The sequence below is a fragment of the Eubalaena glacialis genome, chromosome 5 (genome assembly GCF_028564815.1).
Source record: "Eubalaena glacialis isolate mEubGla1 chromosome 5, mEubGla1.1.hap2.+ XY, whole genome shotgun sequence".
In the NCBI taxonomy this organism is placed as follows: domain Eukaryota; kingdom Metazoa; phylum Chordata; class Mammalia; order Artiodactyla; family Balaenidae; genus Eubalaena; species Eubalaena glacialis.
In genome coordinates, this window is record NC_083720.1 from 48,258,870 (window position 1) to 48,275,752 (window position 16,883).

The 16,883-nt window shown below is 40.0% G+C and overlaps 1 protein-coding gene across 2 annotated transcripts in view; it reads left to right on the top strand.

The window, feature by feature from the left end:
- The window catches only part of SLIT2 (slit guidance ligand 2), a 380,303-nt gene extending 367,756 nt beyond the window's left edge, over positions 1–12,547 (top strand). For both annotated transcript variants that reach the window (XM_061192132.1, XM_061192133.1), the window contains 4 exons: positions 3,929–4,083; positions 9,033–9,324; positions 9,534–9,745; positions 10,837–12,547. In XM_061192132.1, the coding sequence (XP_061048115.1) occupies positions 3,929–4,083; positions 9,033–9,324; positions 9,534–9,745; positions 10,837–11,078 (901 nt within the window). In that variant the 3' untranslated portion in view covers positions 11,079–12,547. The remainder of the gene's footprint in view (positions 1–3,928; positions 4,084–9,032; positions 9,325–9,533; positions 9,746–10,836) is intronic.
- Positions 12,548–16,883: the final 4,336 nt, after the last annotated feature.

The window sequence follows — 16,883 nt, forward strand, 5'->3', positions numbered from 1 at the left end:
TTATTTTGAAAGGGTATATAGACAAAGGACTGCTGGGCATCCCCCAGATCTCTGGCTTTAGGAGACAGCATGAAACACCAATTTAGAATACTCTTAGCTCTGCCATATTCTCTTCAGGCCCCATACACGCAATATCATCTTAAAACCAAAGAATCTAAAAATATTAATTTCACAATACTTATCTGTTAAAAGCCTGGGCAAGGCCTCACTTAATTCTGAGAAATATAAACCGAATTAAGCTCAGTGGTAACTCTTACCAAGTTCTGGAATCATCAGATTAGACATTGAAAGCTTTTGGGAGGAGAAAAGTGTAGTCAGTCTGAACTTCACTTATAATTGGGAAAAGAGAAGCCAAAAACAGGTTTCAAATCTGTATATCTCATATGCGTTCAATGATTGTTAGTAAATGTACCAAGTTGTGCAACCATCATATAATATTTTTTTCCATAGAACTTTATTCCTGGGCTGTTTGGGAGAGAAATCATCTATTAAAGGCTGGCTAGTGGTGAGAACAAACACATGCCATTTGTACAGTACTAGATACTCTTCAGGTTTTTTATTTTAAAAGTGATGAATAATAGTTAAAAGCACATACTCTAGAACCAGACAGCCTGGCTTCAAATCTGTTTAGCCACTGGCTGTGCCATCTTGGGTACCCTAAGTGCCCAAATTTAGAGTTGTGAGTCTTAAATGAGTTGTTAGTGCATGTGAAGTTGACCCATAGTAGGTGCTGTGCAATTCTTTGATCTTATTACTTGCATTTCCCTAGTGAGAAGAAAGCAGAGAAAAAGTAACTGAAGTCACAGTAACTCAGTGTCACACATCTAACAGGAGCTAGGATAAGCTGAGCAAGACTTACCTCCCAACATTATCTTTCAGGATATCACCACTGAAAATTCCAAATTTTTTAATAAAATGCATCTTTTGGATGTCCTGTCCTAAGTATGCCTGAAGGATCTTGACTATCTATAACTGTAATCCAACTAGTATTACTAAATAAACTCTATATGTTATTCTTAATACAACTCCCCTATCTTTAATTTACTTAACATACATTTATTGAGCATCTACTATTTACCAGACACTACTGGATACATTAAGGAAGAAATAAATAAATAATACAGGGCCCCTGATTTAAAGGAGCTTACAATTAGTGGGAGTTAAAGACATGTACTCAGGAAAAAAAAAAAAAAAAGGAAGAAAGAAAGAAAAAAAAAAAGAAAGGAATAAAGGAGTAGGAAGTAAAATGAGTTAATAATGAAACTACTTACCTCCAGCTTCCCAGCTGAAACACTGCTTTAGAGTGTGCAGAACTTTAAAGGTATTAAACTTTTCAGTTACACTGCACCAAACACCATCATCAACAATGACACACCTAGATCGATTGCCTAAGACTGCTGTGTGACCAAGAACCAGTTCCCTAGTACAAATGAGTCTTTTTCTTTGCAACTGTAAAAGGAAAAGGGGGGCCCCATTATTAATATTTATAAATTAAATAAGGTCATTGTTCACAGAGCATTCATATAAAACCACTTAAAGAGTTGTATATGATGACAAAGGAAAAAGCAATTGACTACCACCTTCTCTATGTATATCTTTATATTAATGTTTTACTTAAAACTTCTAATAATTTGAATATGTCCCCAAAGAAGTTATTATATTTCTGCCAGTCTTTAGCATTATCTTACAATTAATATTAAAAATAAAATCTGACTAATTTCTTCTTGAAGAAGATTCTGAAGTAGTATTGGATTATTTATATGATGACTGGTGGTGGTGGTAGTGATGATGACGGTGATGATACTAATATCTAGCGTTTAACTTTGCACTTTCTATAGGCTAGATGTTTTGTTCTGCATTTTAAAAAATCATTTCATAGGGATAGACCTCAAATTAACCATAGGAGGGGGGAATATTTGTTAGCATTTACTGAAGAGAAGATTGAAGTTTATTAGCAATTAAGTTACTTATCTAAGGTCAAACATTTAATAAATGCAAGACCAGCATTCAAATCCAGGCTTATCTGATTCTAAAATCTGTATGTTTAACCAGTAGTTCGTATTAAGACCACTAACAGCTGGTATGCAACTTTATTTAGAAAGTATTTTCCTTGTATATTGTTTCCTCTGTTGATTTTAGTGGCATCAAGTGTTGGGATAATTAAATGTGTAAAAGGCAAAAATATTGATTGGCACATCTAACATTTATTTTTTTAAAGATGATATCTGAAACAGGTTATTAAAAATTCCTGCACACGTGGACACTTTTAACTACTTAACACCAGAGAACTTGAGGTATTTTCACAGCTCTGCAGAATGGTTTATATTGTTGTCAAATCACAAAAACATTTTATTCCATGTCGGCAAACAATGGAATAAGATTAGACTCCTGTGGTGAGAACCATGAAGAAATATCTATACATTTTTCTGTTATTTTCCAGGCTTGACGTATCTGCAAATTTAAATATCAGTGCCTGGAAATTTAAGCAATCATCTTGCATAGGGAGTATTAGGTATTCACGATCCTCCTTATAATATGTTCCCATATTTCCCTTTTTGAGCTCTTTTTCCAGTCTTTCGAGTCAACATCTCAGTATATTAGTTCTTTAATATTCGCTATTGGTCCTGTGTCTTTGTTGCTCCTGTTTCATTTGTCCTGTTTGCATCTTTGCCTGATGTAACACTTGTGTTAGATTGACAGCCACCCTTTAAAACCTTATAGCACCTACCTGCTAATTGCACCCAACTTCATTTTCAATTGTCGTTTTCCGTTTACCTGTTTCTTAGTCTCTTTGTTTTTGTCCATTTTATGAATTTCCATAAGCCCTCTCAAATTTTTAAGAAGGCGGATGTAATGATTGTTGGACCTATCCCTTTAAAGTTATAGAAGAGAAATTGAAGAACCATTGTCATCACTAGACTCCCTAGATATGACTATGTTAAGCATTCTGTTTAATCCGTTATTCCCACCTCTCCACTGAGCGTAATCATCTTCACAGTAATATCATTTGATGGACATCCTTCTGAAAAATGCAAAGAAAGTGAGAGTATATTATCAATTAACAAATTTCAAAAAGTGCAGTGATCCTGCCAAGTTGGTTCTTCCTGCATTTATATGTATGTTTGATTCTGATAAGTATTGCTGTGTAGTGCTTAAGAGTGCAGAGACCAATGATCCCCTAAGATCAATGTCTAAAAAGTATATTTGGCACAGGTATAAGTTAGTTGTCTTTTGAATACAATTAGGAGTAACAGTATCTGAACAAATGAAACTTTAGTGGCATTTAAAATCAAATGCATAAATTATGCTTTGGAATTTCTACATACTGGGAGAATGTGATTGGATAATGATAAAATGTATTCATTTCCACTTCTCCCAATGGGAGAACAAACTTATTTTGCATTTTGTATTACCCAAGAAATAAAAAATGATTATATCTCCTTGAAAATATCTATTATTTTAAAATCAACTACTGGCCTTTATCTTTATTAATGTTAAATAGGAGTATCTTTTCCCAAAAAGAGTTTATTGGAGTTTGAATTGTAACTCCTTTTCTTTTTTTTTTTTTTAATTAATTAATTTATTTATTTTATTATTTTTGGCTGTGTTAGGTCTTCGTTTCTGTGCGAGGGCTTTCTCTAGTTGCGGCGAGCGGAAGCCACTCTTCATCGCGGTGCGCGGGCCTCTCACTATCGCGGCCTCTCTTGTTGCGGAGCACAAGCTCCAGACGCGCAGGCTCAGTAGTTGTGGCTCACGGGCCCAGTTGCTCCGCGGCATGTGGGATCTTCCCCGACCAGGGCTCGAACCCGTGTCCCCTGCATTGGCAGGCAGATTCTCAACCACTGTGCCACCAGGGAAGCCCCAACTCCTTTTCTTTAATAAATATAAAATTGGAGGATCAGTTAAGTTATCTTTTTTTTTTTAATAGCGTGGAGACGATCAATGATGGAAATTTTCACATTGTGGAACTACTCGCCCTGGATCAAAGTCTCTCCCTGTCTGTGGATGGAGGGAGCCCCAAAATCATCACCAACTTGTCAAAGCAGTCCACTTTGAATTTTGACTCCCCACTCTATGTTGGAGGTAAGCTCTTTTCCAAATTCCGTGGATTCCCAAACCCTGTGATTCTCATCACAGATTGATCCTGAAGTTGTTGATGCCTGGTGCCATGGTCATTGATCAGTCATTGAAAGATGGACAGCAAGGATAGAAAGGAAAGAACCCTAAATGGGTGATAAGAGACCACGTTGTAACCCTGGCTCTGGGTCTAACAAAATGCGTGGTTGGAGTGGAGAAGGACATTAATGTTTCTTTTGTGTCTGTCACATACTAGGTGATTTACACATCATATAATCTAATCTTACTATTCTGGTGTACAGGAAAAAGAAAGCTGGTTAGAGGTCAAATACAGACAATGAAGAAGATGGGGAGTCAAGTGTGATGCAAACTGAGGAGCGCACGACCCACCCCAGCACTCTTAAGGAGGCGAACACTACCAGCTTCAGTTAAATGTCGCTATGCTGGAATGCCTCTTCTATCATCTGCGAACTCATGTACAGGATAGGATAATTATTAATGAAATCAAATGAATGAATGAACAAATTAAACGTACAAATTGTATTGGGGCAGCAGGAAGTACTTCTCTTTAGCTAAGACCTTATGGTGAATGAACAAGGGAGAAGGTCAGAAAGGTGGATTAGGGCCTGGAATGACAGAGTGAAGACTCGACTTTATTTTTAAGCAGCAAGAAGGCAGATGAGTAAATAGATGAGGGATAGAGTCTGAGCAAACTTCTGAAGGAGATCAGAGGAGAAGACCTGTGATGGAGAGAGCTTGTACTTTTACCTCTATCTGGAGGAGTAAATACATACTGGAGACAGAATTTCAAATTTCAGGCAAAGGACCAAGAAAGCATATGATTTTGAATTGAGTTGCACTGAATGAAATTACATTGAATTGACTGATAAATTAACTCATTTTACAGATAAATAAGCTAAAGTTTCTGAACAGGTCAATGTAACCAATTTCTTCACCATGACAGGTATTTTCATGAACTTCACATCATTATTTTCACAGTAACGACCTTGGGATGCTACATAAGTTTCTTAACCCCTCAAAGCCTTCCCTAAAAGCATTTTGGGAAATTGCCTGAAATTCTAGAGCACTTCTGTTTTTAATAATTTCAGCAGTAGAAAATCTGAACACTTCGATAGACTTTTGATTTTTTTTTTAAAGCAGTTAAAAAGTCTTTGGTTCATTTCTGTAAATATTTATTGAGCACCTCCCATAAGCTGAGAACTAAATTAATAGGTGCATGAAGAATACAAAACTGAAAAAGAAATATCCCTTCTGTGCCAGGGGGGTGGGGAAGGCAGTCACATCTTCATGAAACCATAATACATTCGTAATAAAAGTATCTCATATTAAGTCCGTGCAGCAAGTTGACTGATCTATTTGTTTCATGGGAATCACTCTGTGGGATTCATTAACAGGCAAAAGCCGTCCATTCTTGCCTGCATTACCATGAACGGCAGTTGCTTTGGGATGGGTGAAGCAAATCACAGATGTTACCTGTGGTTGGAGAGAAAAGAAATTATATTTACTAAGCACATGCTGTGTGCTCAATGCAATGCTGCTTTTACAGTCTTAACCCTCAGAGACTTTAGGAAGTAGGTATGATTTTTTGTTTTGTAATCCCTAAAGGACTTCATGAAATATGTCCAAGTTGATAGAGACCTCGTCTGAGTTCAGGTCTGTCTAACCCCAAAGCCACCTGCATTGCCACTCACCTTCTTAACAAGGAGCAGAAAAGGAAACAGTCTAAGTTCTGTGGCCTTTCGTTGATTTCTGGACTTGCCCTTCACTTGATTTTATTATGCTTTCATTAGAAATCATTTCATTAAATCTTTTAAGACCCCTTTAGAATGTGGTGAAAATAATAAGTACAGAATGGGAGTGCTTGGACCAGAACATTTTTCTAAAAAGGGGGAAAAAATGTTTTAAATTAGTACTGAGAAGTGCTAATCCTTCTAAGGGTAGAGGGCCTGGAAGAATCCAGATGGTGCCTCTTTCCACTTCCAACCAGCCTCACTGCCATAGAACACACTAGGCTCATTTCCTTCCCACTCAGAGGACAGTCTCAAGGGTAATTCGGATTTTAAAAATACAATGCAGTCCTAAGACTGCAGCCCTGAATTCTTTATGGTAAAGGCAGGAGGACCTGAATTAGCAAAGGAGAGCAAGGTAAATAAGCTCTCCTCTTTTCTCAAAGTCTGCAAACAGGAACACTCCCCAAGGAAGATGGCCCAAAGGGGATGCATTCCATGCCTTAGGCCCTTGCAGGAGTATTTTCTAGCAAAACAGGGAGGCAGGTTTCCCTACCTTTGGGTTTTCAACTACCCATGATATAGGCTTTACTTAATACAAAGCAATGTAATCTTTATGGTTTTCTGTATAATAGTCCAACCAGAACATACATTACTTAAAGGGATTTTTTTTTTAAAAAGTAAAGACCTGCACATAGAGACCCCTCTGTGCATCACAAATCTTCTCCTAATGCCCCCATTGGACAGAAGACATCAGTGTTGACAGTTGGTCCGTTTATTGTCATTTTGAAATATGTAGAGCTTGTTAAGGCTAAAAACTGTCTACTAAGTTACCTATTGTTTGATAGATTGAATTCCAGCTGTGGTCCATGGCATAGAGGAAAGGCTAAAGGTAAAAAAACATGGATCTGCTTCTGTTTTTCAGTTAAGACTTAGTTCCCTGGTCAGAAGTCTACCAAACACCTGAAAAGGTTGAGTTAAGACAGTTCTTGACTTTATGATATCCTGCTGAAAGTAACTATATGTGTGATGTATCAACATTTTCATTTACAAATTACTACAATCAAAGCTAGACCTTTATCATTGTTACTTTGGGAATAGAAGGAACACATTTACTAATTGCTTCTCCCTGCTGTGGAACTTCATGGGTCTGTAGTTAGTCTTGACATGTGCACATCTGTGTGTTGTGTGACTAATTGAAAATAATCTTGGAAGAAGTTCTTTTTTAACCTCTGAAGAAAGGACCATAAATGTGTGGACATTAAAGTCCACATGTTTTGGATGGATGGATATGACTACGTGAGAAGAACTTACCCCCAAACAAGGAATTCCCAGTCACTAGTCCTCTCCTGGAAATGGAACATTCCATCCTTTTGACCCCACTCTACAAAGCAACCCAGTTCCCAAGGCCAGACACACACAGACTAAAAACTTGAACTCATGACCTTCAAATCCTAGACACTAATTCAGTACCTGTCAAAATGTGACCAGGACCACCTGCATCAGAGTCACCTGAGCTTGCATGTTAACATTGCGATTTCTATGCCCACACCTTCATTCTGGGTTAGAATCTCAGGTGAGGAGAGATGGGGGCCTGGGAAGCTGCCTTCTCAACAGCGCCCCTATGGTGGCTCTTATGTGTGACGGGCTTGGAAACAACTGGTCTGGTCCATCCACTCATGTTACAGATGAGAAAACTAAGCCCCAGAGAGGGGAAATGACTGGCCCAAGTGCACACAGGCCAAAAGTACAGACTTTGACCTCTAGCCTAGTGGTTTTGTATAAGCGGCTATCTGACTTTGGTGCCTGCTAGACCTCGAATGGAGCTCCTTCAAATGGGAAAGGAGATGCTGCCACAAGGCAGCGCCCAGAGAGTAGAGTACTGTGGTTCGTGGTCTTTATAACCAACAAACCCTCTAGAGAGTGAGAGCCCTGGTCTTTTCCAGCCTCGACCCTCCAACCAGTAGCTCAGAGTCTAGTTGCAGGGATGGTGTGAGTGCTGGGGGGAAGGTCAGCTGCTCTAAAGGCCTCGGCTCCCTCCCCTCCCCCGCAGCGACCTGGATGGTTGCCTCATGTAGGATCCCACCCAGGAACTATTTCAGGGTCTGGCTTAGGCCATGGAAAGATTCCTCAGTTTTGCCAGATAAGGGTTACCAGATGACCGTCACTGGTGGAATATATATATATATATATATATATATATATATATATATATATATATACACACACACAAAGATTGCAAATTCTGGTTTTGGAGGAATTTCTTTTATAGTCTTGATTTCTTGGAATAGGAAGGTTTCACTCTCAATTAGCAAGGGGGAAAAAAAGGATGTGAATGAGGTGCTGTCCTGATTGGAAGCAGGGTGAGTTTTTCAGACACTGACATCCACGGCTGAGCTTGGGACATTGCCAGTGGTGAGCTGGACCAACTGCCAGCTTAGAATTTGGCAGGACTGGGGTGAATGGTCCCCGTGAACCCCAGCTCTCACCTTCTGAAAATCAGGGGACTGAACCATGACCTGAGATTGGGGAAGTTTGTGTCATCGGCTTAATTCTAACCCAGTCTTACTGGAGACACTGAGCATGTCGCCGAGCTCTCTGGGCCCTGGGCCCTTCATCTTTAAGGGGCAGGATTGGTCAGGGAATCAGTCTGGCTCTGGGTTTCTGGGCTGTGTGTCCAGGTTAGGGGGTGGGTGTGGAGGTAGAAGGGAGCATGAATCCCTTCCCCATTCCCAACCTTGCTTTTCAGTACAGTGGCCCTGATTTTAGGTTTTATAGATTCATGCCTCCATATAAGGGTTTTTTATTTAAAAAAAAACAGAAACAAAACAGATGTTAGAAACTAAAGATTGACCGCCAATGAACTAGGTTCTTTATTCTAGTTGTGCATTAGAATTACCTGGAGCATCTTCCAAAAAAACAGAAACAAAGAAACACACATCCCTTCTCCCTCCCCCACTCCACCCAGATAATCTGATCAAATCCGTCTGGGCTGAGGTCCCAAGCATCAGTATTTCTTCAAAGATTCAGTGTGATTCTGATGTGCAGCCAGGTTGAGAAGCGCAGGACGGGATGCTTGCGCTGCCTGGTTCTCCTGAAGAAGAGTCACGCAGACTCCTGCCCCGCTGGAAGAGCTAAAAGGGTCTGGGTGGCCACTGGCTGGGGAGCCGCCGAAGAGCGTGACCTCTGATTGGTGTTCCCCCGCAGGCATGCCCGGGAAGAACAACGTGGCCGCAGCTCTGCGCCAGGCCCCCGGGCAGAACGGCACCAGCTTCCACGGCTGCATCCGGAACCTTTACATCAACAGCGAGCTGCAGGACTTCCGGAAGGTGCCCATGCAGACCGGCATCCTGCCCGGCTGTGAGCCGTGCCACAAGAAGGTGTGTGCCCACGGCACGTGCCAGCCCAGCAGCCAGTCCGGCTTCACCTGCGAGTGCGAGGAAGGATGGACGGGGCCCCTCTGTGACCAGAGGACCAATGACCCCTGTCTTGGAAATAAGTGAGTTTGGGCTGCTTGGTAGTTAAACCCACACACTCCAACCCTCAAAGCAAAACCCCAGAGAGGAAAGAAGGAAAGGGGGGGGTGGGGAGGGGAGAGAAAGAAGTCAGTTCATTAGCATTGTCTCCCTTATATTCCATCCATCATCCTCCCTCCATTCTTATCCTCTCTGTCTGACCCATTTCCATCCCTGTGGTCCTCCACCGTAGATGCGTCCATGGCACCTGCCTGCCCATCAACGCGTTCTCCTACAGCTGCAAGTGCCTGGAGGGCCATGGGGGCATCCTCTGTGATGAAGAGGAGGATCTGTTTAACCCCTGCCAGACGATCAAGTGTAAGCATGGGAAATGCAGGCTCTCAGGACTGGGACAGCCCTACTGTGAATGCAGCAGTGGATACACTGGGGACAGCTGTGATCGAGGTAAGCCAACCCAGCTGGGCACCTACCTCTATCTTGGCAAAGCAAGAGGGGCCCCCATCTTTGAACAGAGAGAGAGAGAAAGGAAGACACACAGAGGGGAGTGATCTGAGGATTGCCAGGTCTTTGTACTGTTTGTAGTTGCTGCTGTTGATTTACTTAACAGTGTTAGGAAGGCACAGATGTGAAATGTCCTAAACCTCCATTGCAAGATATTATACACCCTTCACAAGCCTTCTCACACTTGATTTGCTATGAAATACTACTTTCCCCTTATGCAGGAGCACATTTACTTTCCTTCTTTCTTACCTTTACCTGCTGTTCTCATCTGTATAGATTACTGATTCATCTTCTGGCACAGAGAAGAGGGTACTAATAATTCTGCTCTAGTTTTAGGACAAAATCGCCTTTGACCTTAGAATCAACCGATGTATCACAGTAAATTATGCAGGTGAGAGGGATGGAAACAGGCTGACATTTCAGCCCACCTATTTCCTTCTCCTGTGTCTGCGTGATCAGAATGTGCTTTGCCTCCAGCTGGCAGGGATTTTGTTGTGTGTGTCGGAGGGATGAGACGAGAGGAACGTGCCCATGGAGGCTTTTAGCAGATGTCTGTTTTTGAACTAGTTCATACTTGGGTAATTTATGAAGTTAGTGGAATGTTACTTGTATTAAGTAACAGATTGAATGATATTAAACTCCAGGTCTAATAAATTAAATTGCGTACTCTCTGAAACGGCGCCCTCGGTAAACAAAACCAGCTGTTAGTAGTGTAAAAACAGAAGATGTATATTTTTGCTGTAAAGGAAAAGATTTAGGAATCCAATTTTCTTGTCAGCCCAAAAGCATAGTATTTACGGTTCACATATATCGTATTCACTTTGCTCAAAATAAAGGCCGAAAAGAAGTGTTTTTCAAAGAACTGAAGGCTGTGCCACCAGCCCGTAATATGGCATATGAGCATAACGCTGAAAATAGCTGTTACGAACAGGAAGCAAAAGCAGTGTCTCCTGAACTGAGTTGTAGATTCACGGCCACTTCGCACGACTTACAGCGACTGCCCTTAAACTGCTGTGCTTTTTGTTCTTTTCTAGAAATCTCTTGTCGAGGGGAACGGATAAGAGATTATTACCAAAAGCAGCAGGGCTATGCCGCTTGCCAAACAACTAAGAAAGTCTCCCGGCTGGAATGCAGAGGGGGGTGTGCAGGCGGGCAGTGCTGCGGACCTCTGAGGAGCAAGCGACGGAAATACGCTTTCGAATGCACTGATGGGTCATCGTTTGTGGACGAGGTTGAGAAGGTGGTGAAGTGTGGCTGCACCCACTGCGCCTCCTAAACCACGTCCCTGGCAGCTTTGGTCTTTGGAAAATGTTGTATACTTCTTGACCCTGTTGGACTCACGAATGCTTCATAGTGGAAATAATTGAAATATATTGTAAAATACAGAACAGACTTATTTTTATTATGAGAATGAAGACTTTTTTTCTGCATTTAGAAAAAAAAAAGAAATGCTTGAACTAAAGCTTCCCCAACACTGGAGAAGTATAAAGAATGATACACCTGAAGGCATTAGAACAACGATGGAAACCATGGTTAACTTGGATTCATCTTCGTAACTTGCTGGAGACCAGCAGAAGCACATACCCAGGGGAGAGACGAGGTTCTCTCTGCTGATGTGAAGTTGCCCAGAGCATAATCCCCTGTGCCCTGGTTTGCATCTACGCAGTTCATGAGGACAGACCAAGCACATGTGTGTGAGTGAGGGTGCAAGGCAGATGAATGGAGCTCCAGCATTCACAGCCAGAATGAATGGATGAGAAATATTTTGTGCAAAATATAAAGTATCCTGAAGACCTGGGTTCCATTCATCAGAGGAGACGAGAGTGCTAAAATAAATTTTATCTTCTTTTTAAACGTCAGCATGTTAGCAGGAGAAGCACACAAAAGTGTTTATCTACCGTTTTCCAGTATTAATTTTTTGTAATATAAATGACAAAGGAGATGATAAAGAACCAATAGATTATTGATAAATAAATTAGTAATAATATGAATTTTTGTTTCTATGAGTTCTAAACAGCCCTATACAGTATTCGGTTTCAATGAGAAATATTTATTGTATCAAAGTACATTGTACTTAACATTCTAGGCCATCCTTTTGCTGTTCCTCAATGCTTTAATATATATTAATTTATAATTGTCCTGATATTTTTGTACATTTTTCAAACTTAAAAATCAGGATTCTTTTGTGGTTTTTTTGGCAATAGTACTAACATAGGGTGTTATCTTGGGAAAAATATGTGTTGATCTGTTTGTTTACCTTGACATCTGACCACTGGTGTCACTGACCTACTGGCCTCATTCAGGACACCTGCAGAGGGTATGTAAAGTCTATGCCTGAGACGGTCATTGTACAGAAAGAAGCGCCCCCCTGCAGCGTGTCCTCACAGAACAGAAATGGTGTGTAGCAATCGACACTAGAAAAGTAGATCTTTTACAAGTTAATTATTTCCTCGACTTTTTTTGCTCTTTTACTGGGGGTGGGGCGGGGAGAGAAAAGGCTGTAATGTCAAGAACTGTGATTTTTTTTTTCCCAAACAATAAAGCTCCTTGATTACCTTAATGTTCCCATGTTAACATGTTTGCTGCTAAATTACAATGTAGAATTGATAAGGATTTATAGTGGACCATGCTTTTCCCTCATTAAAATCCCAGGGTACCCTGTAAAGATGCAGATGTTTCTTTCCAAAAACATTTTTACAAAGAAAACTAGACATACATGTATAATTCAGTGTGCTTTGTCTTTCTCCAGACTAATATCAGTTACACTACTGATGTTTGTAAATTAAACAGATATTTACTTCATTAACAGCTTGTTGGTTTTCTTAGAAACTGCACGGTATTTAGAGTCTCCTCCTTAAGAATTTCTTAATCAAGGTGATACCAAAAGAACAGGGAGGGAAACCTATACCTTTTTGTTGCCAGAAATTGGTTTGAGATCAGCATACTGTCACATCTGGGTACTTTGGGATGGCCACATGAAAGAGATGGAGAAAAGAACACATTCTTGGCTAAGAAAAACAGTGCATATTCAATTAATTTTTCCCCCAAAATATTATGAAATCTAACTCAACCAAAATGGTATTTTCCTTTTTGTTGTTCTCTTCCTCTCAATTAGATCCATATGGAAAATAACACAAGAAAAAGAGAACTTTTCTCCAAAGGTGCTGTCAGGCAAGGGTTGGTAATATCTAGATATACCATCCAGAACAGGAAAATAACACTGACTGGGTGGGATATTAATCCTCACCCACCAGCTAAGAGTTCTTCATTTCCCTGTAAGAAAACCATGTGTGCGTGAACTCACGTGGACACGCATGTGCACGCACACCCGCGCACGCACGCACACACACTGCTGTTTCACAGACACAAATGTCCAATCATTTATTCACTCTTGTTTAAAATGTCTACATTTTAATTATATAAATGTTATGCAGTCATTGTAAACCATTTATTCCTCTTGGTTGCTTCTTTTCTTCAAGGGTTTACGTTATCTTAATAGTCATTGTTTTTTGAGGGCTTACTATATGGCAGGTGCTATGCCATGGGCTTTATATGAAATATTCATCTCCCACTACAAGCCTGTGGGATTTTTATGCTGCTTGTTTTCCACAGGCATAAACAGCTCGAAAACAGAGGAGCTGAATTCCAGCTCAGGCCCTTCAGATCACGTGGTGTATGTTCAAGAGGTAAAGGCAGAAGCTCAGTAATTACTACCCTCTACTAAGGGACTTTTAAGCCTTGGCACTCATTTCCACAGCACAATTATTCTCTACTGATCATGTCAATTTAAGTAATCTACATTAGAGACTTTATTTTGTTTTTGTTTTTTAAGGGAAAAAAAGTGAAATATTAGTAGTTTACAGAATGTTATTCTTTCTCCTTCCTGCTTATAAAGACACAAAATAGAATTATGTTTGCCTGGAATTTGGGCTGATTTAGCAAGCTTCCTAGGGGATTATTTGCTTCGTGATGGGACTACTTTCTGCAAGAGTCCTTCTTTGAGAAAATTCAATAGTCAAATAATTACTAGTAAATGAGACAAGGACATTATTCATGTTACAAAAGGCTGCCTACTTACAAAGCCTTGACCATAGGATTTCTTTAATAGGAAACTATTTTGGAGTATTTCCAACAGATTCAATATATTAAAACAAAAAGCATTTTGCATATCTCAGAGTCAAGACTACTTCACAGAGTAATGTACATTTTTAATCTGAAAAGATAAAGTAATTAAACATCCCAAATGTGTTTACTTTAAAGTCTCACATGAGTGAGGCGGTACCATCAAGGACATGCCATGGAGATTTGACATGTGTTCAATTTAAGATGTGTTCATTGAATAATAACTCTCTCAATCTTCAGAATTTGTGTTCACCACAGATTTCCTGAAATTATTTCCAAGCACTAATAGACTAACCCTGGGTTTAGAATTGCTCTGAGCATTTTCTTTTTGGATGGCTTGCTTTGTCAGCAGCAATTCTTTCTGGAGAAATGATTGAAAGACTGTGGAAATCGATTCAGGGCTTAAAGATCCTGAGTGTCATGGTGTCATCTGCCTCATAGAGTGACCATTATTTCAAAAGTCATGTTTGTAAAAGTATATAAGCTGTAAAAGTATATAAGCTATAAAAGTATATGAAGCTTTCTATAAAGTATATAAAGCTATATAAAATACATAAGCTATTTTCATTCTTAATCCTCTCTTGGGTACTCAAAAGTGACTTAACAAATTTTTATTTCGTATCTCCTGTTATGAGCAAGGAGCTATGCTAAACTTCTGATATATAGTTTCAAACGAAACAGATATTGCTTCTACCGTTTTAGAGCACACACTCTATGCATTTGGAGTTGAGGTTAAAATGGGTGACGGATAATATACAAATGACTGAACTAATACATAATTTCAGATTGTGATAATCTCCCTGAAAGAAATTATGAGGTACTAGAAAAACGTAGGGCAGAAGGATCCAATCAAATACATATTGGGAGTTAGGGAATGCCTCTGTGAGGAAGTGACGCTGAAGCTAAGTTGTGAAGGATAAAGTAGGATCTACAATGGAAACAGATGGAAATGTATGTGAGGGTCAAGTGGGGTGGGGTCTGTGCAGAGGGAACAGCCTGTGTATAGGCCTGAGGAGGGAAAGACTCTTGTGTAGTCAAGGGAACAAAAGAAGTCAGTGTGGTCAGAGTGAGGCATATATTTATTTCATGTGTGTAATACAACAATGACTATTTTCTGGCTTTATTAACTCACTTCATCTATTTTTTTTTTGAGCATCTGTTTACAGTAAGCTTTTAAAGTGCCAACAAAAATGGATTTTCATTGTAAAATAGCAACTAGTTAGTTGTGTTTAACGCAGTTCCAAATGAAATACCTCTGAAGACACAGAAAATATGAACACTTACAATAGCACTGAAGATTAAGAATAGTATTTCTGGAATCTCAAAGGAATTTTCATGAACTCAGAAGCTGATGAGGCTGGATTAAAAGAAACAACTGCTGGCCAACCCATGCTTTGAAACTCATGAGCATTCTTTGCTCTGGACACCAAGGCCAGAGACTCAGGAAAGGGGTCAACTGAAAAAAACAACAAAAATACCTGTGCATTAAGGGCACCACTTTGTGAGGATGCCAAGGGCTGTTCCTCCAACCAGTGAGGTAAAATTGTTCTTCATCTGCTAGGATGCTCCAATTCTCATTAAAGAAACCAAAACAGTGCAAAAAATACTAGGGAAGACCAGTAGTGGTACACTGAATCTGGAGAGATGTAGTCTCTATAATAAACCATTGTAGATATGGATTGAGCCTAGAAGAGCCATGGTAGCAACGCATGCTTAGAATGATGGGAGAGAGAAGTACTTCATCAATTCAGAAATTCAGAGAACAATTGCATTCTATGGCTCCCTATTAAGCAAGTAATATGGTTTGAGCAAAAGCATGGTGGTGGAAATTACAGGCCATATTTGGGGGTGAGAGCTAAGTAGTTCAGAATTCTTGTTGGCAATAGAAGTTTATTAAGATTGCATAAGAGAATGATTTGTCAAGACCTGAAATATGGGAATTGTAGATGCGTAGCAGAATGTAAAATCAATTGATCAGGTAGCTATTTCTTAAGTATATAAAAAGGTAAGAGCCAGGAATTAAAAAAGGGGGAAAATGGCAAATGAATTAGAAGAGACTGTACAGAGTGTCTTGTTACAGTGGGAGAATTAATAATTCATGATGAATTGGGTGTTTGGCAGGGAAGAAGGGGAAATCAGGTATGACTTCTTTTGAGCTTGTCTGTTTGTTTCTGCTTTTTCTTAAAGCACAAGAATCAAAATTTGGGTTTCGCTGCAGCATGGTGACTGCATAGGGCTGGAAAGAGCTTGAGGAGCAGAGTTGCTGACCTGGAAAGCCCCACCCCTCTGCTCTCAACCCGTCTTCCACTCCGTTGAATGAAAACAATGCATTTTTCTATATCATGTCTTGACTATCTTTAATTAAATGTCTTTAATGAACTCCTTTGTAGGATAACATCCAAACTCTTTAGTGTGGTATTCCAGATTCCTCCCAAAGTGACCTCCCCAAGCCTGTAACATATGCTCTTAGATTGCCAAATTGTAGGAAAGGATATTTTAAAACAAATTATGAGCTGAGATGTCTGAAACCATAGGTATAAGATTCATCCACATAGAAGTGGTCGTTGAAGCCAAAAAAATGGATGAGCTAATTTAGATACTCAGTGGAATGAACTTGACCAGAAGAATAGGACCCAACTTTAGATAATGCTCACATTTCGAGAATGAAGTGATCCCAGAATGGAGATGAAGAAAGAGCAGTTTTAACAGAATGATGGAGTAGTAGCTGGATAGCCATGGAGAGGAGCGGAAGTTACGAGTACTAGACTTCCCTCTCAATAAGTCTGATAGCAAAAGAAGAGGTGAGTCGGGATGGCAACTGGAAGAGTTGGTGAGGTCATGGGGCACTCATTCAGTGGGTCAGTAAGGATTGGTTTATCCCCTGCAGTGACAGCTTGTGAAGGTGTGGGGCACCTGGAGGGAATACAGAGGTCTAAGCTGAAGGAGCAAGACCACACCA